Raw genomic sequence first — 18884 nt, 5'->3', positions numbered from 1 at the left:
TACTGTAGGCATTCAGGGGAATCTTCCATACAAGGCTCACTTTTTTTCTCACAACTATCTCATGACCAAAGGCTTTTCTCCGTTCGGTGGTTTGTGCAGCAGCTTAAAAAAAAAAAAAAAAAAAGGCAAAAAAAAAGCAAAAAAAAAAAAAAAAAAGCCAAAAAAATCAAAAAAAAAAAGAGGAAAAAAAAATATCTCCTCCTTAGGGTATCTGTGTGTCCCAAATGAGCTGTGCCACACTGGACCCAGAGCTCCAGCTGTCACCCTGCCAGCACAGAAGGCCTTTGCCACCCTCGTGCCCTCAGCCCAGGGCTCTGAAGACGCTTTTGGAGCCGCCTCGGGTGCAAAATCTGGTTCATCTGCGTGGACTCCCAAGGATCCTGAGGGTGTCTCAGATCTGAAATCATGGTGATGTGATCTCTGGACATGCTTGAAGATGCTTTAGTGCTGGGGATGGGGGTGCCTGGGGTTTTGGGGGAGGGAGGGGCTGCTTGCATGACCTGGTACCTCTGCGATGCACCTTGCAGTAACCCTGCACTTGCTTTCCTATTTTATTTTATAAACTGGAATATTTTTTTTCCCATTGGCCACTCAAGAACCATCCCTTGGGCTGTCCCAGGTGAGGGGGGTTCCTGTGGCTGTGTGTGTGCTGTGGGAGCCCTGCAGCAGCTTTGGGAAGGGATAGGGAATGCAGGTGAGGGGGGTACTGCTGCTCCAGCCCTCATTTCACACTGCACTGCCCTGTGCAGCCGCCACCATCACTGTGACCGATGCTCCTGCAGACCGTGTTAGCCTGGAAATTCTCAGGGTCCTTCTGCCAGCCAGTGCCACCTCTGCACGGGCCCCTGGTGCCAGCCTGGCCTGGCCATCCTCCTCCTCCTGTGTTCCTAGCAGGGAACAGAGCTCCAGCTTCGTGTGGGCACCCCTTGGTGGCTGGAGGGAGGATTTGGGGGAGCCAGGCAGGCTCATGCAGCATTCCCAACCCCATTGCCACCTTCCCTGCCATGCCAGAGGTGTCCAGCCAGCGCATCCCTGGGGAGAAGGGAGGCAGGGAGGGACGGACAGAGGGACAGCCCGGGGGTGCAGACAAGCACTGGCACTTTGTGGCATCCCCACTGGGGGCTCCGTGTGCCCCCGGGGGGAGGTTCCAGCCCTCCCCTCCCCTCCTGGGGGGTGTGTTCAGCATCACATCTCCCTCCCTGCCTCGCTTCGCTGGTGTCTCTCGCATTGTACAGTCGCTGTGACCATTCGGACAAGAACTAATCCTGTAAAATGCAAACTGAGTAACTTATAAATGTTTTAAGGAATTTAAAAAAAAAAAAAGAAAGAAAAAAAAAAGTCAGAGCAGCAGTTCTAATTTTTTTCCCTGCATTTTTAGCAGATTGTATGGATTTTATATTAGCCTAGTAACTGTCAGGTTTTGATTGGTCAGACTAGTCCCAGAAATAAGGATCTCCAGCCCTTTTGTATCTTTTGTTACAAAATTTGGATAAAACTTTAATAAAAGACTTCAGTTTTTAAAAATCCATTGCTATGGAGCTTGTCTTGGCTGCCTCTGCCTTGGGACCAGCCAGGAATGCTCGGAGTGGGAGCTCTGGGGCACGTTTGGGTGCAGGGCTGGGAGCAGGGCTGGGTTGGGCTGGCAGGACAGAGGGGGTCTCTGCTGTGGGGTCTGCAGCACCCCCTGGGCCAGTGCTGCCCTTTGGGGGCTCAGAGCCAGACCCAGGGGCAGGGACAGCTTGGGAAGGGTCTGTCCTGCCTTTGGGGGGGGGGGACAGAGCCAGACCCAGGGGCAGGGACAGCCTGGGAAGGGTCTGTCCTTCCTTTGGGGGCTCAGAGTCAGACCCGGGGGCAGGGATAGCTTGGGAAGGGTCTGTCCTGCCTTTGAGGGGGGTCAGAGCCAGACCCAGGTCAGGGACAGCTTGGGAAGGGTCTGTCCTGCCTTTGAGGGGGGACAGAGCCAGACCCAGGTCAGGGACAGCTTGGGAAGGGTCTGTCCTGCCTTTGAGGGGGGACAGAGCCAGACCCAGGTCAGGGACAGCTTGGGAAGGGTCTCCCTCCTGCCTTTGGGGTGGCACTGCTCTGGAGGAGCAGGGCAGTCACCTGTGCCAGCTGGGCAAGGGGGCTGAGCTGTGCCCCCTGCCCCTCTTTGGGACCTGGGGGTGCCTTTGGGGTGCTCTGTGACCCCATGGCTCTGATGAGCTGTCACTGTGCCAGGTCTGAGCAGCTCAGGGACACTTCAGGGTGGGCCTGAGGGGACTGGGATGGGCTGGGGAGGGCACGGTGCCAGCAAAGGGGGGCTGCAGGAGAGAGCCCCGGGGTGCTGCTCACACTGGGGGGGATGGCAGAAGGAGGAAGAGGAAAGGATGGATGGCAGCGGGAGGAAGGATGGCAGGAGGAAGAAGAGGAAGGGATGGCAGGAGGAGGAAAGGATGGATGGCAGCAGGAGGAAAGGGATGGAAGGAGGAGGAAGAAGGCTTGGCAGGAGGGAGGGATGGGAGGAAGGGATAGCAGCAGGAGGGAAGGATGGCAGGAGGAGAATGGAAGAAATGGCAGCAGGAGAAATGAAGGGATGGCAGCAGGAGGAAGAAAAGAATGGCAGGAGGAAGGAGGGGATGGCAGCAGGAGGGAAGGGATGGAAGAAGGGATGGCAGCAGGAGGGAAGGATGGATGGCCAGAAGTGGAAGAAAGGAATGGCAGGAGGAGGAAGGGTTGGAAGCAGGAGGAAGGGATGCCCATCCCGGGATGCCCACCCCGCCCAGGTGGCCTCTGAGCCTTTCCGAGCCCTCTCCCGGTGTTCGTGGCCCCTCCCAGCGCCGGCAGCAGAGCCGAGCTCCCCTCCTCGGCAGCAGAGCAGGGGCTGCCGGCTCTTCCCTCGCTCCCATCCCAGCCGGGGCTGCCGCGGGCCCGGCAGGTCCCAGCACGCCTCCCCTCAAACCAGTTTGCTGCAAACTTTTCACCCCGCTGGGCCGGGCCTGGCAGAGCGGGGCTGGGGAGCCCCAGGCTGCTCCCACGGGGGGTGCAGCCCCCCAGGCTGGCACCTGGGCCGTGCCCCTCCCAGTGGCTCTGCTGTGCCATCCCTGCTGTGCCATTCCTGCTGTGCCATCCCTGCTGTGCCATCCCTGCTGTGCCATCCCTGCTGTGCCATTCCTGCTGTGCCATCCCTGCTGTGCCATCCCTGCTGTGCCATTCCTGCTGTGCCATCCCTGCTGTGCCATTCCTTCTGTGCCATCCCTGCTGTGCCATCCCTGCTGTGCCATCCCTGCTGTGCCATTCCTGCTGTGCCATTCCTGCTGTGCCATCCCTGCTGTGCCATCCCTGCTGTGCCATCCCTGCTGTGCCATTCCTGCTGTGCCATCCCTGCTGTGCCATCCCTGCTGTGCCATTCCTGCTGTGCCATCCCTGCTGTGCCATTCCTGCTGTGCCATTCCTGCTGTGCCATCCGTTCTGTGCCACCCCTGCTGTGCCATTCTTGCTGTGCCTTTCCTGCTGTGCCATTCCTGCTGTGCCATCCCTGCTGTGCCATTCCTGCTGTGCCATCCCTGCTGTGCCATCCCTGCTGTGCCATTCCTGCTGTGCCATCCCTGCTGTGCCATCCCTGCTGTGCCATTCCTGCTGTGCCATCCATTCTTGCTGTGCCTTTCCTGCTGTGCCATTCCTGCTGTGCCATTCCTGCTGTGCCATCCCTGCTGTGCCATCCCTGCTGTGCCATTCCTGCTGTGCCATTCCTTCCGGGCCATTCCGTGCCCTCTGCCTGCGGCAGGGCTGGCACAGGCACGAGGGCTGCCTGGGGTGGGAGTCCCACCCTGCTCTGGGTGTTGGGGTGCAGCTGGCACAGGCTGCAGCTCTGTGTGCCCTGGGATGGGCTGGCAGGGGGCAGGGGCAGCACAGAGCAGCCCTTCCTCAGACTGACCTTTTCCCCTTCCTCAGACCTTCCCTTTCTTCAGACCTTTCCTAAACTGTTCCCTTCTTCCGTTCCCAAACTCTTTCCCCTTCACAGATTCTTCCCTTCACCTTTTTCCAAACTCTCCTCTTTCCCTTTTCCCAAACTCTTTCCCCTTTCCCCTTCCAGAACTCTTCCCTTTCTCCTTCCCCCTTTCCAAACTCTTCCCTTCTCCCTTTCCCAGACTCTTCTCCCTTTCCCAAACTCTTCCCTTTCCCAAATTCTTCCCTTTTCCCCTTCCCAAATTCTTCCCTTTCTCTTCCCAAACTCTTTCCTTTCCCCCTTTCTCAAACTCTTGCCCTCTTCCCGAACTCTTTCCCCTTTCCCCTTCCCAAACTCTTCCCTTTTTCCCTTCCCAAACTCTTCCCTTTCCTTTCCCCCTTTCCCAAACTCTTTCCCCTTTCCCCTTCCCCAAACTCTTCCCTTTCCCCTTCCCAAACTCTTCCCTTTCCCCTTTCCCAAACTCTTTCCCCTTTCCCCTTCTCAAACTCTTCCCTTTCCTTTCCCCCTTTCCCAAACTCTTTCCCCTTTCCCCTTCCCCAAACTCTTCCCTTTCCCCTTCCCAAACTCTTCCCTTTCCCCCTTTCCCAAACTCTTCCCTTCCCCTTTTCCCAAACTCTTCCCCCTTTCCCAAACTCTTCCCTTTCCCTCTCCTCAGACCTTCCCCTTCCCAAACATTTTCCTTTCCCAAACCCTCCCCTTTCTCCTTCCCCAAGCCAGTCCCTGGCGGAGCACAGTGTCACAGCGTCACACCCCCCGTGTCCCCGTGTCCCCCTCCTTTGGTTTTTGGGGGTTCTCAGTGCCAGCCCCTCTGCCCCTGCCCCATGGCACTGACAGAGCCTCTCCCGGCTGCCACTCCTGTACAATTCCCATTTATTTTTTCCGAGATCTCATTCCAGAGCAGTCCACTCTAACTCCTGAGAACCTACCGGGCTCCCGCAGAGCCCTCGCGGCTGAAGCAACAAAACCTTTCGGGGAGGGAGGAACGGCGGCTCCGGCTGCTGGAGAGCTCCCGAAAACACAAAGGAAAGGGAGAGGGAATTCCAGGGGAAGCATCAACCCCTGTGCTGCCCCTGTGCCAGCTCGGGGCTGTGCCGTGCCCCTGCCCGCTCAGGAGTCCCTCGGGAGCCATCAGAGCTGCGAGTACAGCGAGTTCTCCATCTCCGGCGGCAGCTTGGCGTGGAACGGGGCCAGCCCCACCCCGAAATCTGCAGCGACAGGGAACAGAATGTCAGCACCTCGTGGGGAGGGGGGCACAAGGACCCCCAGGGGGCATCACAGGGGCTGGGGGGCACAGGGAGGGCACACAGACACCCCCAGGGGCATCACAGGGGCAGGGGGGCACTGGAAGGGCACAGGGAGGGCACACACCCCCAGGGGCATTGAAGAGCTGGGGGTACAGGGAGGGCAAGCACATGGACCCCTCCAGAGCACAGGAAGGGTTGGGGGGCATGGGGAGGGCACTGGAATGGCACACGGACACCCTCTGGGCATCACAGGAGCAGAGAGGCACTGGGAGGGCACAGGGAGGGCACACAGACACCCCCAGGGTCATTGCAGGGGTTGGGGGGCACTGGAAGGGCACAGGGAGGGCACACAGACACCCCCAGGGTCATTGCAGGGGTTGGGGGGCACACAGACACCCCCAGGGGTATTAGAGGGGCTGGGGGATACAGGGAGGGCACACAGACACCCCTAGGGGCATTGAGGGGCTGGGGGCACTGGGAGGGCAAGCACATGGACCTCTCCAGGGCACAGGATGGGTTGGGGGGTACAGGGAGGGCACACAGACACCCCGAGGGGCATCACAGGGACTGGAGGCACTGGGAGGACACAGAGAGACCCCCAAAGACACTGCAGGGGTTGGGGGCCACTGGGAGGGCACACAGACACCCCCGGGGGCATTGAGGGACTGGGGGAACAGGAGGGCACACAAACCCCTCCAGGGCACTGCTGCAGGCTGGGGAAGCAGGCACTGGAACGTGGCCAGGCTGTGCCAGGCCAGAGAGGGAGCAGCATGTGCCTGATCCCTGCGGATCCCTGCGGACCCCTGCGGACCCCTGCCACCCCCGGGAGCATCCCGTGCCTTATCCCCGCCAGCCCCGGGGTCCCTCCCGTACCCATGTCCGCCTCCAGGCGCCCGGGCGGGGGGTTCTTGCGGTGGTCCTCGGTGTGCAGCGTCATCTCGTCGCGGGAGGCGGTGGAGAAGGGGCACTGCGTGCAGCTGTAGCGGCCCCGCGTGTGCTCCCAGACGATGCGGCCGGCGGAGGAGTGCCCTGCAAGGACGGGCGGGCAGGGAAGCACAGGCATCGCCCGGAGCCGCGGGGCTGCGGGGGCTGGAGCCCTTCCCAAGGGAAGAACCCCGAGTGTGGGAGCGGGGGGCCAGGCTGGGCAGGGCACTGGGGGCACTGGGGGCACTGGGGGCACTGTGGGCACTGGAGCTGCTGCTGCTGCTCCTCCTCTGCTGCTTCTGCCCTCGGGGCCAGGCTGGGGGGTTTTGGGGGGGGTGCAGCCATAACCCCCCCTGCCTCGGAGCCCACCTGGGCCTCATCCCCTCTCCAAAAAGGAGGGAGCCCGCCCTCCCCCTGTGCCCCCCTGGGGCATCTCCCGTCCCCTGCGCCCCCCCCCGCCGCCCCCCAAACCCCCCAGTGACAGAAAGCAGCCCCCACCCAGCAGGTGCCAAACTAACCTGGAGTCACTCCTGAGCCAAAGCATGGGAGGAGTGGGCTGACACTCACACCTGCGGAGGGAATCGAGGCCCGAGACAAGCATTAGGTCTTCCCCTCCCTTGGGGGGGACTTGTGGGAGGGCAGCCCTGGCCCGGCCCCCCCAGCACGCCGGGGAGCAGCAGGGCTGGTCGGGACAATTTGGAGGAGAATTTGGAGGTGTTTTTTGGTGCTTTTGCCCAATCGAACATCACTCAGGGGGTGGCACGGACTGGATGGGGATTATTTTTGGGATGAGGGTATGGCCGGGCCGGAGGGGATCAGATCCTCGGGTCCTGCTCGGGGAGCTGCTGCTGCTGCTGGTCAAGGCGGGAGCAGAAGAAGCTTTGTCCCGCACGGCTCCGCGCGCTCACCTTGGCTTTTCTTCCAGACGGCGTTGGAGACGCTGGGGGGGCCGTGGCCCGGCAGGAAGGGCCGCAGGCGGTGCTGAGCCGGGGGCTGCGCCAGCCCGTAGGGCGAGGGGGGCACGTAGGGCAGGAACGGCCCCGGCACCGAGGACGGGGCTGGCGCCGAGAAGCGACTCAAGGACGAGGGCCCGAACAGGGCGGGCTCCAGCAGCGGGAAGGGGTGCGGGGCCCCCGGGAGCAGCGGCTCCAGCGAGCCGGGCAGCGCCGCCGGGGCTGAGTCCGCGCCCGCCGCCGGCGCTTCCTTCTCCGGGGGCTTGGGCAGCGCCTCGGGGGGCTTGGCCGGGGGCTCCTTGTCCGGGCTGGAGGTAGAGGAGGGCAGGATGGGCCGGGGCGGCGGCGCTGGGGCCGCTGGCGCTGTCCGAGCAGACGTGCAGGTGCTTGAAGAGCGAGCGGTGCGTGCGGAAGCGCAGCAGGCAGTTCTCACACCTGGGGTCAAAAAGAGCCGTGAGAGCGACTGGGAATCGATGATGGGCATGTGGGGATGGTTCTTGAGCAAAATGAGAACAAAATAACATTGGCTCAGTGAGAGTGACTGGGAATCGATGATGGGCATGTGGGGATGGTTCATGAACAAAATGACATTGGCTAGGTGTCACAGACATGTGACACCGAGCAGACGTGGAGGTGCTTGAAGAGCGAGCCGTGCGTGTGGAAGCGCAGCAGGCAGTTCTCACACTTGGGGTCAAAAAGAGTCATGAGAGCGACTGGGAATCGATGATGGGCATGTGGGGATGGTTCATGAGCAAAATGACATTGGCTTGGTGTCACAGACATGTGACACTGAGCAGACGTGCAGGTGCTTGAAGAGCGAGCGGTGCGTGCGGAAGCGCAGCAGGCAGTTCTCACACCTGGGGTGAGGAAAGAGTCGTGAGAGGGACCGAGAATCATGATGGGCACGTGGGGATGGTTCTTGAACAAAATGAGAACAAAATGACATTGGCTTGGTGTCACAGACATGTGACACCGAGCAGACGTGCAGGTGCTTGAAGAGCGAGCGGTGCGTGCGGAAGCGCAGCAGGCAGTTCTCACACCTGGGGTCAAAAAGAGCCGTGAGAGGGATCAGGAGGGGATGATGGGCACGTGGGGATGGTTCTTGAACAAAACGAGAACAAAATGACATTGGCTCGGTGGCACAGACATGTGACACCGAGCAGACGTGGAGGTGCTTGAAGAGCGAGTGGTGCGTGCGGAAGGACAGCACACAGTTCTCACAGCGTGGGTGAGGAAAGAGCCATGAGAGGGACTAGAAGGGGATGATGGGCATGTGGGGATGGTTCTTGAACAAAATGAGAACAAAATAACTGGCTCAGTGGCACAGACATGTGACACCGAGCAGACGTGGAGGTGCTTGAAGAGCGAGCGGTGCGTGTGGAAGGACAGCACACCTTGGGTGAGGAAAGAGCCGTGAGAGGGACTAGAAGGGGATAATGGGCATGTGGGGATGGTTCTTGAACAAAATGACATTGGCTTGGTGTCACATGTCTGTGACACTGAGCAGATGTGCAGGTGCTTGAAGAGGTGCAGGCAGTTCTCACACCTGGGGTCAAGAAGAGCTGTGAGAGGGACCGAGAATCGATGATGGGCATGTGGGGATGGTTCTTGAACAAAATGACATTGGCTCTGTGTCACAGATATGTTTTATGAAAAATCCTTTCCTTAGGATTTTTTCTCCTGAGAAGCTGAGAGGCCTCAGAAATAAAATGTAAACATTGATCATCTGCTGCTGTGGAATGCAACAGGTGCATCTGTGATTGGTCTCATGTGGTTGTTTCTAATTAATGGCCAATCAAAGTCAGTTATTAAGCCTTTGTTATTATTCTTTCCTATTCTATTCTTAGCTAGCCTTCTGATGAAATCCTTTCTTCTATTCTTTCAGTATAGTTTTAATGTAATATATATCATAAAATAATAAACCAAGCCATCTGAAATATGGGAGTCAACATTCTTGTCTCTTCCCTCATCCTAAGACCCCTGTGAACACCACCACAGCTTGGCACGAGGCTCTCATGTGGATAAGCCCAGGGCTGATCCCAGAGCTGTCACTGTCCCTTCCTGCCTCTCCCACCCCAGCGTGGTCCCCAAAGCCCCCAAACATCCCCCCCAGGCATCATCAGGATCCTGCTCCTGTCCAGCCCACAGCAACTGCAGCCAAAATTCCGCCCAAACTGGTGGAAATTCCTCCCCAGGAATTGGAGGAACTGGGGAATTCCTCCAAGGATCCTCCGAGGGGATCCCCTCCAAGGCACAGGGGTTGCTGGAGCTGCTCCTGCTCCCAGGGCTGGGGGGCTCACTGGGTGCTCCCCTCAAAATCCCAAAGGGTTTTCCAAGCCAGGAGGAGCAGCAGGTCCTGCTGAGTGACTGGGAGCTGATGATGGCCACGTGGGGATGGTTCTTGCCCAAAATTACACTGGCTTGGTGTGAGGGTCCCACATGGATGGGCCAAACTGGAATTTCCAGTGAAAATCATCTGGAAAACCCCCTCAGTCTGGGAGATTTCTCTGTAGTGTCTTAATGTTGGAGTGAGAGAGAAAATGGTGCTAATAATGCTAATAAAAAATATACAATGATGAAAATATGGACAAAATGGTAAAATAAAAAGGATTAAAGGGTAAAAATATTTATAGTGAGGGTGACAATGATGATATTGATAATAATGACAATAATAATAAGAATTGTATCAGTGCTGGGGCTGTGAAGTGACCACTGGGTGATGCTTCCCCAGGAGCTCAATAACTCCTGGGTGATAATGATGATATTGATAATAATGACAATAATAACAACAATAATATCAGCGCTGGGGCTGTGAAGTGAGCACAGGCAGATGCTTCCCCAAGAGCTCAATAACTCCTATGGAGATCTCCCTGGGGATCAGCTCTGCTGGCCAGGTGTCCCCAGAGGGGACAGGGAGCAGTGGCACTCACTTGAAGTAGCGGTTGGGTTTGTAGTGCACCTTCATGTGTGCCATCAGGTCCTGCATGCTGGGGAAGGTCTCGCTGCAGCCCAGGGTGGGGCACTGGAAGGTTTTGCCTGGCCAGAGGAATTCGGAGAGAGATTCAGCACCAGCCCAGGGGGGACAGCCTGGTCAGACAGGCTGCAGCACCTCCCCATTCCCACCTCCCACCACCAGCCCTGCCTCGCTCTGAGCCCCGCTCTGCCCCCTCCCAGCCCAAAAAAGCACCTGTGGTGTGTCCTGCCCTTACCCTCGAGGGACTGCGTGGGTCTGTAGTGGACCTTCAGGTGGTCCATCAGCTCCTGCATGCTGGGGAAGGCCAGTTTGCAGCCGTAGCTGGAGCACTGGTAGTGTTTCCCTGCAAGGACACAGATCCGTCAGCCTCGCCCCTGCCGCGGCCGTCGCTGTCCCCTCCCCGGGGCGGGGCTGGGCTGGCCTCACCTGGGACAGGTCTGCGCTTCAGCGGCCGCAGCTCCGGGGCCGGGGTCCCTCCGCTGCCCGCCCCTGGCATCGGGGCACCGGGCAGGGCTGGGTCACTGCAGCCTGCGGGGAGGGATGGCGAGGCTTGGACCTGGCAAACCAGAGCTCTGCCCTCTCCATCCCTCATTTCTGCTAAGCCAGAGCTCTGCCCTCCTCATCCCTCTGCCCTGCCAAACCAGAGCTCTGCTCTCCCTGTCCCTTTCCCCTGGCAAACCAGAGCTCTGCCATCCCCATCGCTCGGCCCTGCCAAACCAGAGCTCTGCCCTCCCCATCCCTCTGCCCTCCCCATCCCTCAGCTCTGCCAAGCCACCCCTCTCTGCCCTCCCTGTCCCTCGGCCCTGCCAAACCACCCCTGTGCCCTCCCCATCCCTTCAGGACAGGGAAATGGGGCTGGGGGTCTGGCTGGAGCCCCCCAGGTTGTGAGGGCTGGGAGGGGCTGTGCTGGTGCAGGTGAAGCCTGATGGTGGCTGGAACACGCTGGGTGATGCCACCTGCGCGCCCAGGCACGCCCTGGCACACCTGGGCACATTCGCATGGGCCAAAGGGACCTCCCAGCAACAGGAGCAAAGGTTTCCCTGCTCCTGCCCCCCCTGAGGGCACTCACCTGCCCCCTCCGTGCCGAATTTCCCCCGCAGGGAGAAGGTGGCCACGGGATCGTCCTTCTCCGTCTTCATGGCCTGGCCGGAGCTGGGCACGGGCACAGGGACAGGGACAGGGCGGCTCCTCCCGGCGGGGCTGCACCGGGAGCAGGAGGGAGGTCAGAGCCCAGCCCGGGGCCAGTGACCCCCTCCTCCTTCTCCTTCTCCTTCTCCTTCTCCTTCTCCTTCTCCTTCTCCTTCTCCTTCTCCTTCTCCTTCTCCTTCTCCTTCTCCTTCTCCTTCTCCTTCTCCTTCTCCTTCTCCTTCTCCTTCTCCTTCTCCTCTCCTCCTCTCCTTTTCTCTCCTCCTCCTCGGTGCCCTGTGGTTGTGGGACTGACCCTCCCACCCGGAGCTGATCCTAGAGCTGTCACTGTCCCTTCCTGCCTCTCCCACCCCAGCGTGGTCCCCAAAGCCCCCAAACATCCCCCCCAGGCACCACCAGGATCCTGCTCCTGTCCAGCCCACAGCAACTGCAGCCAAAATTCCGCCCAAACTGGTGGAAATTCCTCCCCAGGAATTGGAGGAACTGGGGAATTCCTCCAAGGATCCTCCAAGCGCATCCCCTCCAAGGCACAGGGGTTGCTGGAGCTGCTCCTGCTCCCAGGGCTGGGGGGGCTCACTGGGTGCTCCCCTCAAAATCCCAAAGGGTTTTCCAAGCCAGGAGGAGCAGCAGGTCCCAGTGAGTGACTGGGAGCTGATGATGGCCACGTGGGGATGGTTCTTGCCCAAAATTACACTGGCTTGGTGTGAGGGTCCCACATGGATGAGCCAAACTGGAATTCCCAGTGAAAATCATCTGGAAAACCCCCTCAGTCTGGGAGATTTCTCTGTAGTGTCTTATGTTGGAGTGAGAGAGAAAATTGTGATAATAATGCTAATAAATAATAAGCAATGATGAAAGTACGGACAAAAGGATAAAATAAAAAGGATAAAAGGGTAAAAATATTTATAATAATGGTGATATTGATAATAATGACAATAACAACAATAATATCAGTGCTGGGGCTGTGAATTGAGCACTGGCAGATGCTTCCCCAGGAGCTCAGTAACCCCTTGGGAGATCTCCCTGGGGATCAGCTCTGCTGGCTGGGGCATCCCATCCTTCCCATTAACATCTGCTCCAGAGGCATCTCCCCAGCTTTGACTCTGGGGGGTTTGGCCCAGAGGGGCTCAGCCTGGCTCAGCAGCTGTTCCTGCAGCACCCAGCACACTGGCATCACAGCCCAGCAGGAAATAAATCAGGGAGGGGGAAAAAATCCATGTGGGATTATTCCTGTGGCTGCCCCTGGCCTCCTGGCTTTGTCTGGGGGCTGTGGGGCCTTTTTTTGTTGTTGTTTTCTCAGCTCAGCGGCCTCGGGATGGAATCAGCCAGCCATGGAAAAGGGAATCTGGGGCAGGGCTGGGGCTGCTCATGGCCCAGGAGGGGAAATTCAGCCCTGGATTGAAGGGATGCTCCATCTCCATCCTCCATCCCTGCAGGACACGGGGAAAACACAGAAAGATCCTGGCAGATTTGATGGAGCTTTGTTTATCAGGTTTGGTGGGAAAAAAGATCTTGGGAATCTTCTTTTTTGGGGGGAGACAATGCTGAAAAGGTTGAGGCAGGGCTGTACGTGCCTGGGTAATGTGACACTGCCACAGTTTGGTGCCCAACCCTGAAGAGTCAGAGCTGGAACCATTGGTGCTGGAGAGTGCAGTGAAGCAAAATTCCTGCTGCCCTTCTGGAAGCAAAATTCACTGCCCTTTGCAGTGAAGCAAAATTCCTGCTGCCCTGCTGGAAATGCCCCTCTGGATCAAAGCTGGGTGGCCCAGCCTGGGCTCAGCATCCCTGGCAGAGCCCTGGGACTGATGGGCTCCAGATGAGCCCAAAGGGAGCAGGGCCAAGGCACAGAGAGCTCAGGGGCAGCACAGGGAAGTTTCCCCAAAAAATCAGGAAATTCTTCCCCACCTGCACTGCAGCTCCTGGAGCCCCAGGGTCAAAGCCAGCAGTGCCTTGGGGTGTTGGAACCTCTGTCCTGTCCCTCTGGGATCACAGATGCCACATGGAGAGTGGCATTCCCTGTTGCAGCATCCCAGCGATGCCTTGTAAGCCGATTTTTTTTCTCTGGAAAAGCTGGGAAACCTCTTGAGCAGATTGCCTGAGGGCAGGCAGGATGGACACTTGGCCTGTGGCCCCAAGGTTCCCCACAGGTGACATGGCAGAGGACACGGTGGCAGCACTGCGGCATCACCCTGTGCCCAGCCAGGTTTTTGGAGAGCAGGTGGCACCTGGATCATCCTGCTGCCATTTGTCACCTCCCATGGGATGCTGGGCAACACTCCCCTCCTCCAGGACTGTCTGTTCTGCAGCCCTGAGTGTGACACCCCGGCCCAGGTGCAGCTGAGCTGCCACTGTCCCCATCCCCAGCGACCTCCCGTGGTCACCAGAGATGTGAATGACCCAGAGATGTGACTGCACAGACATGTGACTGACCAAAAATGTGACTGACCAAAAATGTGACTGACCCAAAACTGTGACTGACCCAGAGATGTGATTGACCCAGAGATGTGACTGACCAAAAATGTGACTGAACCAGAGATGTGACTGACCCAAAGATGTGACTGAACCAGAGATGTGACTGAGCCAGAGATGTGACTGACCCAAAAATGTGACTGACCAAAAATGTGACTGACCAAAAATGTGACTGACCCAAAAATGTGACTGACCAAAAATGTGACTGACCAAAAATGTGACTGACCCAAAGATGTGACTGAACCAGAGATGTGACTGAGCCAGAGATGTGACTGACCCAAAAATGTGACTGACCCAAAAATGTGACTGTCCCAAAGATGTGACTGAGCCAGAGATGTGACTGCACAGAGATGTGACTGACCAAAAATGTGACTGATCAAAAATGTGACTGAGCCAGAGATGTGACTGACCCAAAAATGTGACTGACCCAAAACCATGACTGTCCCAGAGATGTCACTGCCCCAGGGATGTCACTGCCCCCAGAAATGTGACTGACTGACCAGAAACGTGACTACCCCAAGGATGTGACTGCCCCAGAGATGTGACTGTCCCAAAAACATGACAGACCCAAAAACGTGACTGCCCCAGAGGTGTGATTGCCCCCAGAGATGTCACCCCCCTGATGACACAATTCCCTCAGAGACAGGACCCCCCCAGAAATATGGCTGCCCCCAAGATGTGATCACCAGTGCAAAGCTGCCCTGGAACCCCAATTCTGCGGCCACCACTGTCACTGTCATTATCCCCGTATTATTATTATTATTATTATTATTATTATTATTATTATTATTATTATTATTATTATTATTATTATTATTATTATTATTATTATTATTATTATTATTATTATTATTATTATTTTCTGCCACCCCAAAGAGCTGTTGGCACAAAGCTCCCTCATCCCAACCCCTCGGGGTGAACAGAGACCCCAAAACCCTTCCAGAGGCTGCCAGCCGTGAGGGTGGGCAGGATGTTTGCAGCTGCCCATCACCCCGAGCAGGCTACGCTGCTGATTCAGTGAATAATTAACACAGCTCATCCCCCTCAAACCACCCGGGGGCTTTATCCATACCCCGAGGCTTTGCTCATCCCACCCCGCGAGGATAAATGGGACAAATAATCGGATTTTTGCATCTCTGAGGCCCGAGGATGAGGAGGCTGCCCCCAAACGCGGCTCTCGGCGAAGGAGATGAGACAAAGGCTCGGAACAAGGGGCTCATGTGATCGCGCAGCCGGCGAGCGCCGGGGGAGGCAGCGTTCGGAGAGCGGGGAGCAGCGGCTCCGCTCCTGCCGGTGCCACCAGCCCCGGCTAAAACACACCCTGAGGGTTCTCCTGGAGCTTCAGATACCGCGGGGAGCCCTCACACAGCTGGGGGTGATGGGGGGGATGCTCCAGGTGTCCAAGGCAAGATGGGTGCCCCAATCTGGGCATGGGTCGGGTGTCACCCCTCCCTGGAGGGGTTCCCTGCTTTCCAACTCAGGATCTGTCTGCAGAGCCTGAGGAACCCATCCCAAACCCGGGTGGGCATCCAGAGGGATGAATGCTGAGCCCCGTGCTGGCCTTGGGGTCACATCCACGGGGCAGCTCAGCCCAGGCCTCTCTTCGCCCCAAAGGAGGGTCCCCACTGTCCCTCAGATCGCTCCAAGCCCTGCTGACATTTCCACACATTCCTCGGTGCTCACCTTTATCTGCCTGCCCATGGGAAAAAAACCCACTTTGCCTTCAGGAGCCACCTGGGGATGTTGGAGCTCCCTCCCCGAGCCTGGACAAAGCTGAGCCCAGCACCAGGCAAGCGCCAAGGCCAGGAGCCCGGGCTCTGACAGCCACAGCGTGGCTCCAGGAGGTGTGGGAGGACGGAGGGAGCACGGGCAGGTCCCGGCAGGTGCATCCCGGGATGTGAGAGGGTCCTGCTGTTCCCACAGGCCACGCACCTGTCAGGACCCAGGGCTAGCGATTCCTGTGGCTCCCTGTCAGCTCCAAAAGTGGTAACTCCAGGGTAGCCCCCATGGCTGCCGGTTTCTGGGGCTGGTAACCCCCCAGGGACCACACACCCATGGCTACAACCCAGAGGGGAGCGACACCCACGACCACCACCCCACGGGCAGCGGCACCGTGACCCGGAGCCGCCGCGGGCAGCAGCCCCGGGGCTCCTGCAAAGCTCCGGTACCCCGGGCCCCGCTCCGGTACCGCTGCTGTCCCCAGTGCAGCTCCAGCCCCGGTGCCGGTCCATCATTTGGTACCGGTACAGCCCCGGAACCGCTACAGCCCTGGAACCCCTACAGCCCCGGTACCGCTACAGCCCTGGTGCCAGCACACCCCTGGCCCGGTACATCCCTCGGTGCCAGGGCTCCCTTCCCGGTGCCGGGGTATCCCTGATACCGGTACGGTCCCGGTGCCGGTATATTCACGATACCGGTACATCCCCGGTACCGGTACACCCCCGGTGCCGGTACATCCCCGATACCGGTACGGTCCCGGTGCCGGTATATCCTCGATACCGGTACAGCCCCGATACCGGTACGGTCCCGGTGCCGGTATATTCACGATACCGGTACATCCCCGGTACCGGAACGGTCCTGGTGCCGGTATATCCTCGATACCGGTACAGCCCCGATACCGGTACCTCCCCGGTGCCGATACATCCCCGATGCCTGTATATCCCCGATACCGGTACATCCCCGGTACCGGTACAGCCTCGATACGGGTAGAGCCTCGATACCGGTAAACCCCCGGTGCCAATACGGTCGCGGTGCCGCTACATCCCCGATACCGGTACATCCCCGACAGCAGTACACCCCCGGTGCCGGTACACCCTCCCGGTGCTGGTAAAGCTCCCGCTGTCCCCGCAGCCCCTGTGCCAGCCCATCGCCGGTGCCGGTCCATTCCCCGGTCCCGCTCCCCCCCCGGTCCCTCCCGGCCGTACCGGGGCTGCGGCGGGGCCGGCGCCGCCCGGGTCGCGCATCAGCGGCGGGGCGGCCGCGGGGCCATTTTCTGTGCGGAGCTGTCGCGAGAGCGGGGGGAGGAGGAGGAGGATGATGACGGGGGGGAGGAAGGAACGTGCGGAAGGGCGGGCGGGGGCCTCGGGGGGGGACCCGGCTCCGCCCCGCCCCGTTCCCCCCCTTCCCCCGGCTGCTTTGCCCGGGAGATTCTCCGCAGCCCGCATCCCAGCGGCCGCGGGCAGCTCCAGCATCCCGGCGGTTTTGGAGCATCCCGGGGGTTTTGGAGGATCCTGAGGGTGTTGGAGCATCGCAGGGTTTTGGAGCATCACGGGGTTTTTGGAGCATCCCAGAGGTTTTGGAGCATCCCGGGGTTTTGGAGGATCCTGGGGGTTTTGGAGGATCCTGGGGGTTTTGGAGGATTCCAGGAGTTTGGGAGGTTCCCGGTGGTTTTGGAGCATTCCAGGCTTTTGGAGCACCCCGGGGTTTTTGGAGCATCCTGGGGGTTTTGGAGCATCCCCAGGTTTTTGGAGGATCCCAGGGTTTTGGAGCATCCTGGGGGTTTTGGAGCATCCCAGGGTTTTTGGAGGATCCAAGGGTTTTTGGAGCATCCCGGGGTTTTTTGAGCATCCTGGGGTTTTTGGAGCATCCCAGGGTTTTTTGGAGCATCCCGGGGTTTTTGGGGCATCCTGAGGGTTTTGGAGCATCCCAGGGCTTTGGAGTATCTGAGGGTTTTGGAGCATCCCGGGGGTTTTGGAGGATCCTGAGGGTGTTGGAGCATCCCAGGGTTTTGGAGCATCCTGGGGGTTTTGGAGCATCCCAGGAGTGTTGGAGCATCCTGGAGGTTTTGGAGCATCCCCAGGTTTTTGGAGGATCCCAGGGTTTTGGAGCATCCTGGGGGTTTTGGAGCATCCTGGGGGTTTTGGAGCATCCCAGGGTTTTTTGGAGCATCCCGGGGTTTTTGGAGCATCCCGGGGTTTTTGGGGCATCGCGGGGTTTTTGGAGCATCCCGGAGGTTTTGGAGCATTCCAGGGTTTTGGAGGATCCTGGGGGTTTTGGAGGATTCCAGGAGTTTGGGAGGGTCCCGGTGGTTTTGGAGGATTCCAGGGGTTTCGGAGCACCCCGGGGTTTTTGGGGCATCCTGGGGGTTTTGGAGCATCCCAGGGCTTTGGAGTATCTGAGGGTTTTAGAGCATCCAGGGGTGTTGGAGCATCCAGGGGTTTTGGAGCACCCCGGGGTTTTTGGAGCATCCTGGGGGTTTTGGGGCATCCCGGGGGTTTTTGGAGCATCCTGGGGGTTTTGGGGCATCCCAGGAGTGTTGGAGCATCCTGAAGGTTTTGGAGCATCCTGGGGTTTTTGGAGGATCCCAGGGTCTTGGAGCATCCTCGGGGTTTTGGAGCATCCTGGGGTTTTTGGGGCATCCCGGGGTTTTTGGAGCATCCCAGAGGTTTTGGAGCATTCCAGGGTTTTGGAGGATCCTGGGGGTTTTGGAGGATTCCAGGAGTTTGGGAGGATCCCGGGGTTTTTGGAGCATCCTGGGGGTTTCGGAGCATCCTGAGGGTTTTGGAGCATCCCAGGGCTTTTGGAGTATCTGAGGGTTTTGGAGCATCCTGGGGTGTTGGAGCATCCAGGGGTTTTTGGGGCATCCCGGAGGTTTTGGAGCATTCCAGGGTTTTGGAGGATCCTGGGGGTTTTGGAGGATTCCAGGAGTTTGGGAGGGTCCCGGGGTTTTTGGAGCATCCCAGGGTTTTGGAGCATCCCGGGGGTTTTTGGGGCATCCCGGAGGTTTTGGAGCATTCCAGGGTTTTGGAGGATCCTGGGGGTTTTGGAGGATTCCAGGAGTTTGGGAGGGTCCCGGTGGTTTTGGAGGATTCCAGGGGTTTCGGAGCACCCCGGGGTTTTTGGGGCATCCCAGGGTTTTTGGGGCATCCCAGGGTTTTTTGGAGCATCCCGGGGTTTTTGGGGCATCCTGAGGGTTTTGGAGCATCCAGGGGTGTTGGAGCATCCAGGGGTCTATAACCATCCCGGAGAAGGAAAGGCATCAGCAGTTCCTGAAGCTTTTGGGGCATCCAAGGGTTTTGGAGGATCCCAGGGCCCTCTGAGCACCCTGAGCTCCTGGGAACACCTCGGATTTTTAGGAGCACCCTGAGCTCCTGGGAGCACTTATTTTTGGGAGCACCCTGGACTCCTGAGAACACCTCGGATTTTTGGGAGCACCCTGGAACTTTAGGAGCAACCTGGACTCCTGGGAGCACCCCAGACTCTTGGGAGCACCCTTGATTTTTGGGAGC

General features: G+C 58.7%; 1 protein-coding gene across 1 annotated transcript; it reads right to left on the bottom strand.

The window, feature by feature from the left end:
- Nucleotides 1-4939: 4939 nt before the first annotated feature.
- Nucleotides 4940-16629, bottom strand: ZNF414 (zinc finger protein 414). Its single transcript, XM_063160925.1, is given in 10 exon segments — nt 4940-5151; nt 6064-6219; nt 6633-6683; nt 7023-7422; nt 7424-7502; nt 9998-10103; nt 10277-10384; nt 10468-10569; nt 11111-11241; nt 16581-16629. Coding segments are annotated over 9 exon segments (1149 nt in total). The 5' UTR covers nt 11181-11241; nt 16581-16629; the 3' UTR covers nt 4940-5074.
- Nucleotides 16630-18884: the final 2255 nt, after the last annotated feature.

The sequence above is a fragment of the Melospiza melodia genome, chromosome 7, assembly GCF_035770615.1.
Source record: "Melospiza melodia melodia isolate bMelMel2 chromosome 7, bMelMel2.pri, whole genome shotgun sequence".
Taxonomy (NCBI): domain Eukaryota; kingdom Metazoa; phylum Chordata; class Aves; order Passeriformes; family Passerellidae; genus Melospiza; species Melospiza melodia.
This window is presented reverse-complemented; position numbering and strand designations above follow the sequence as displayed.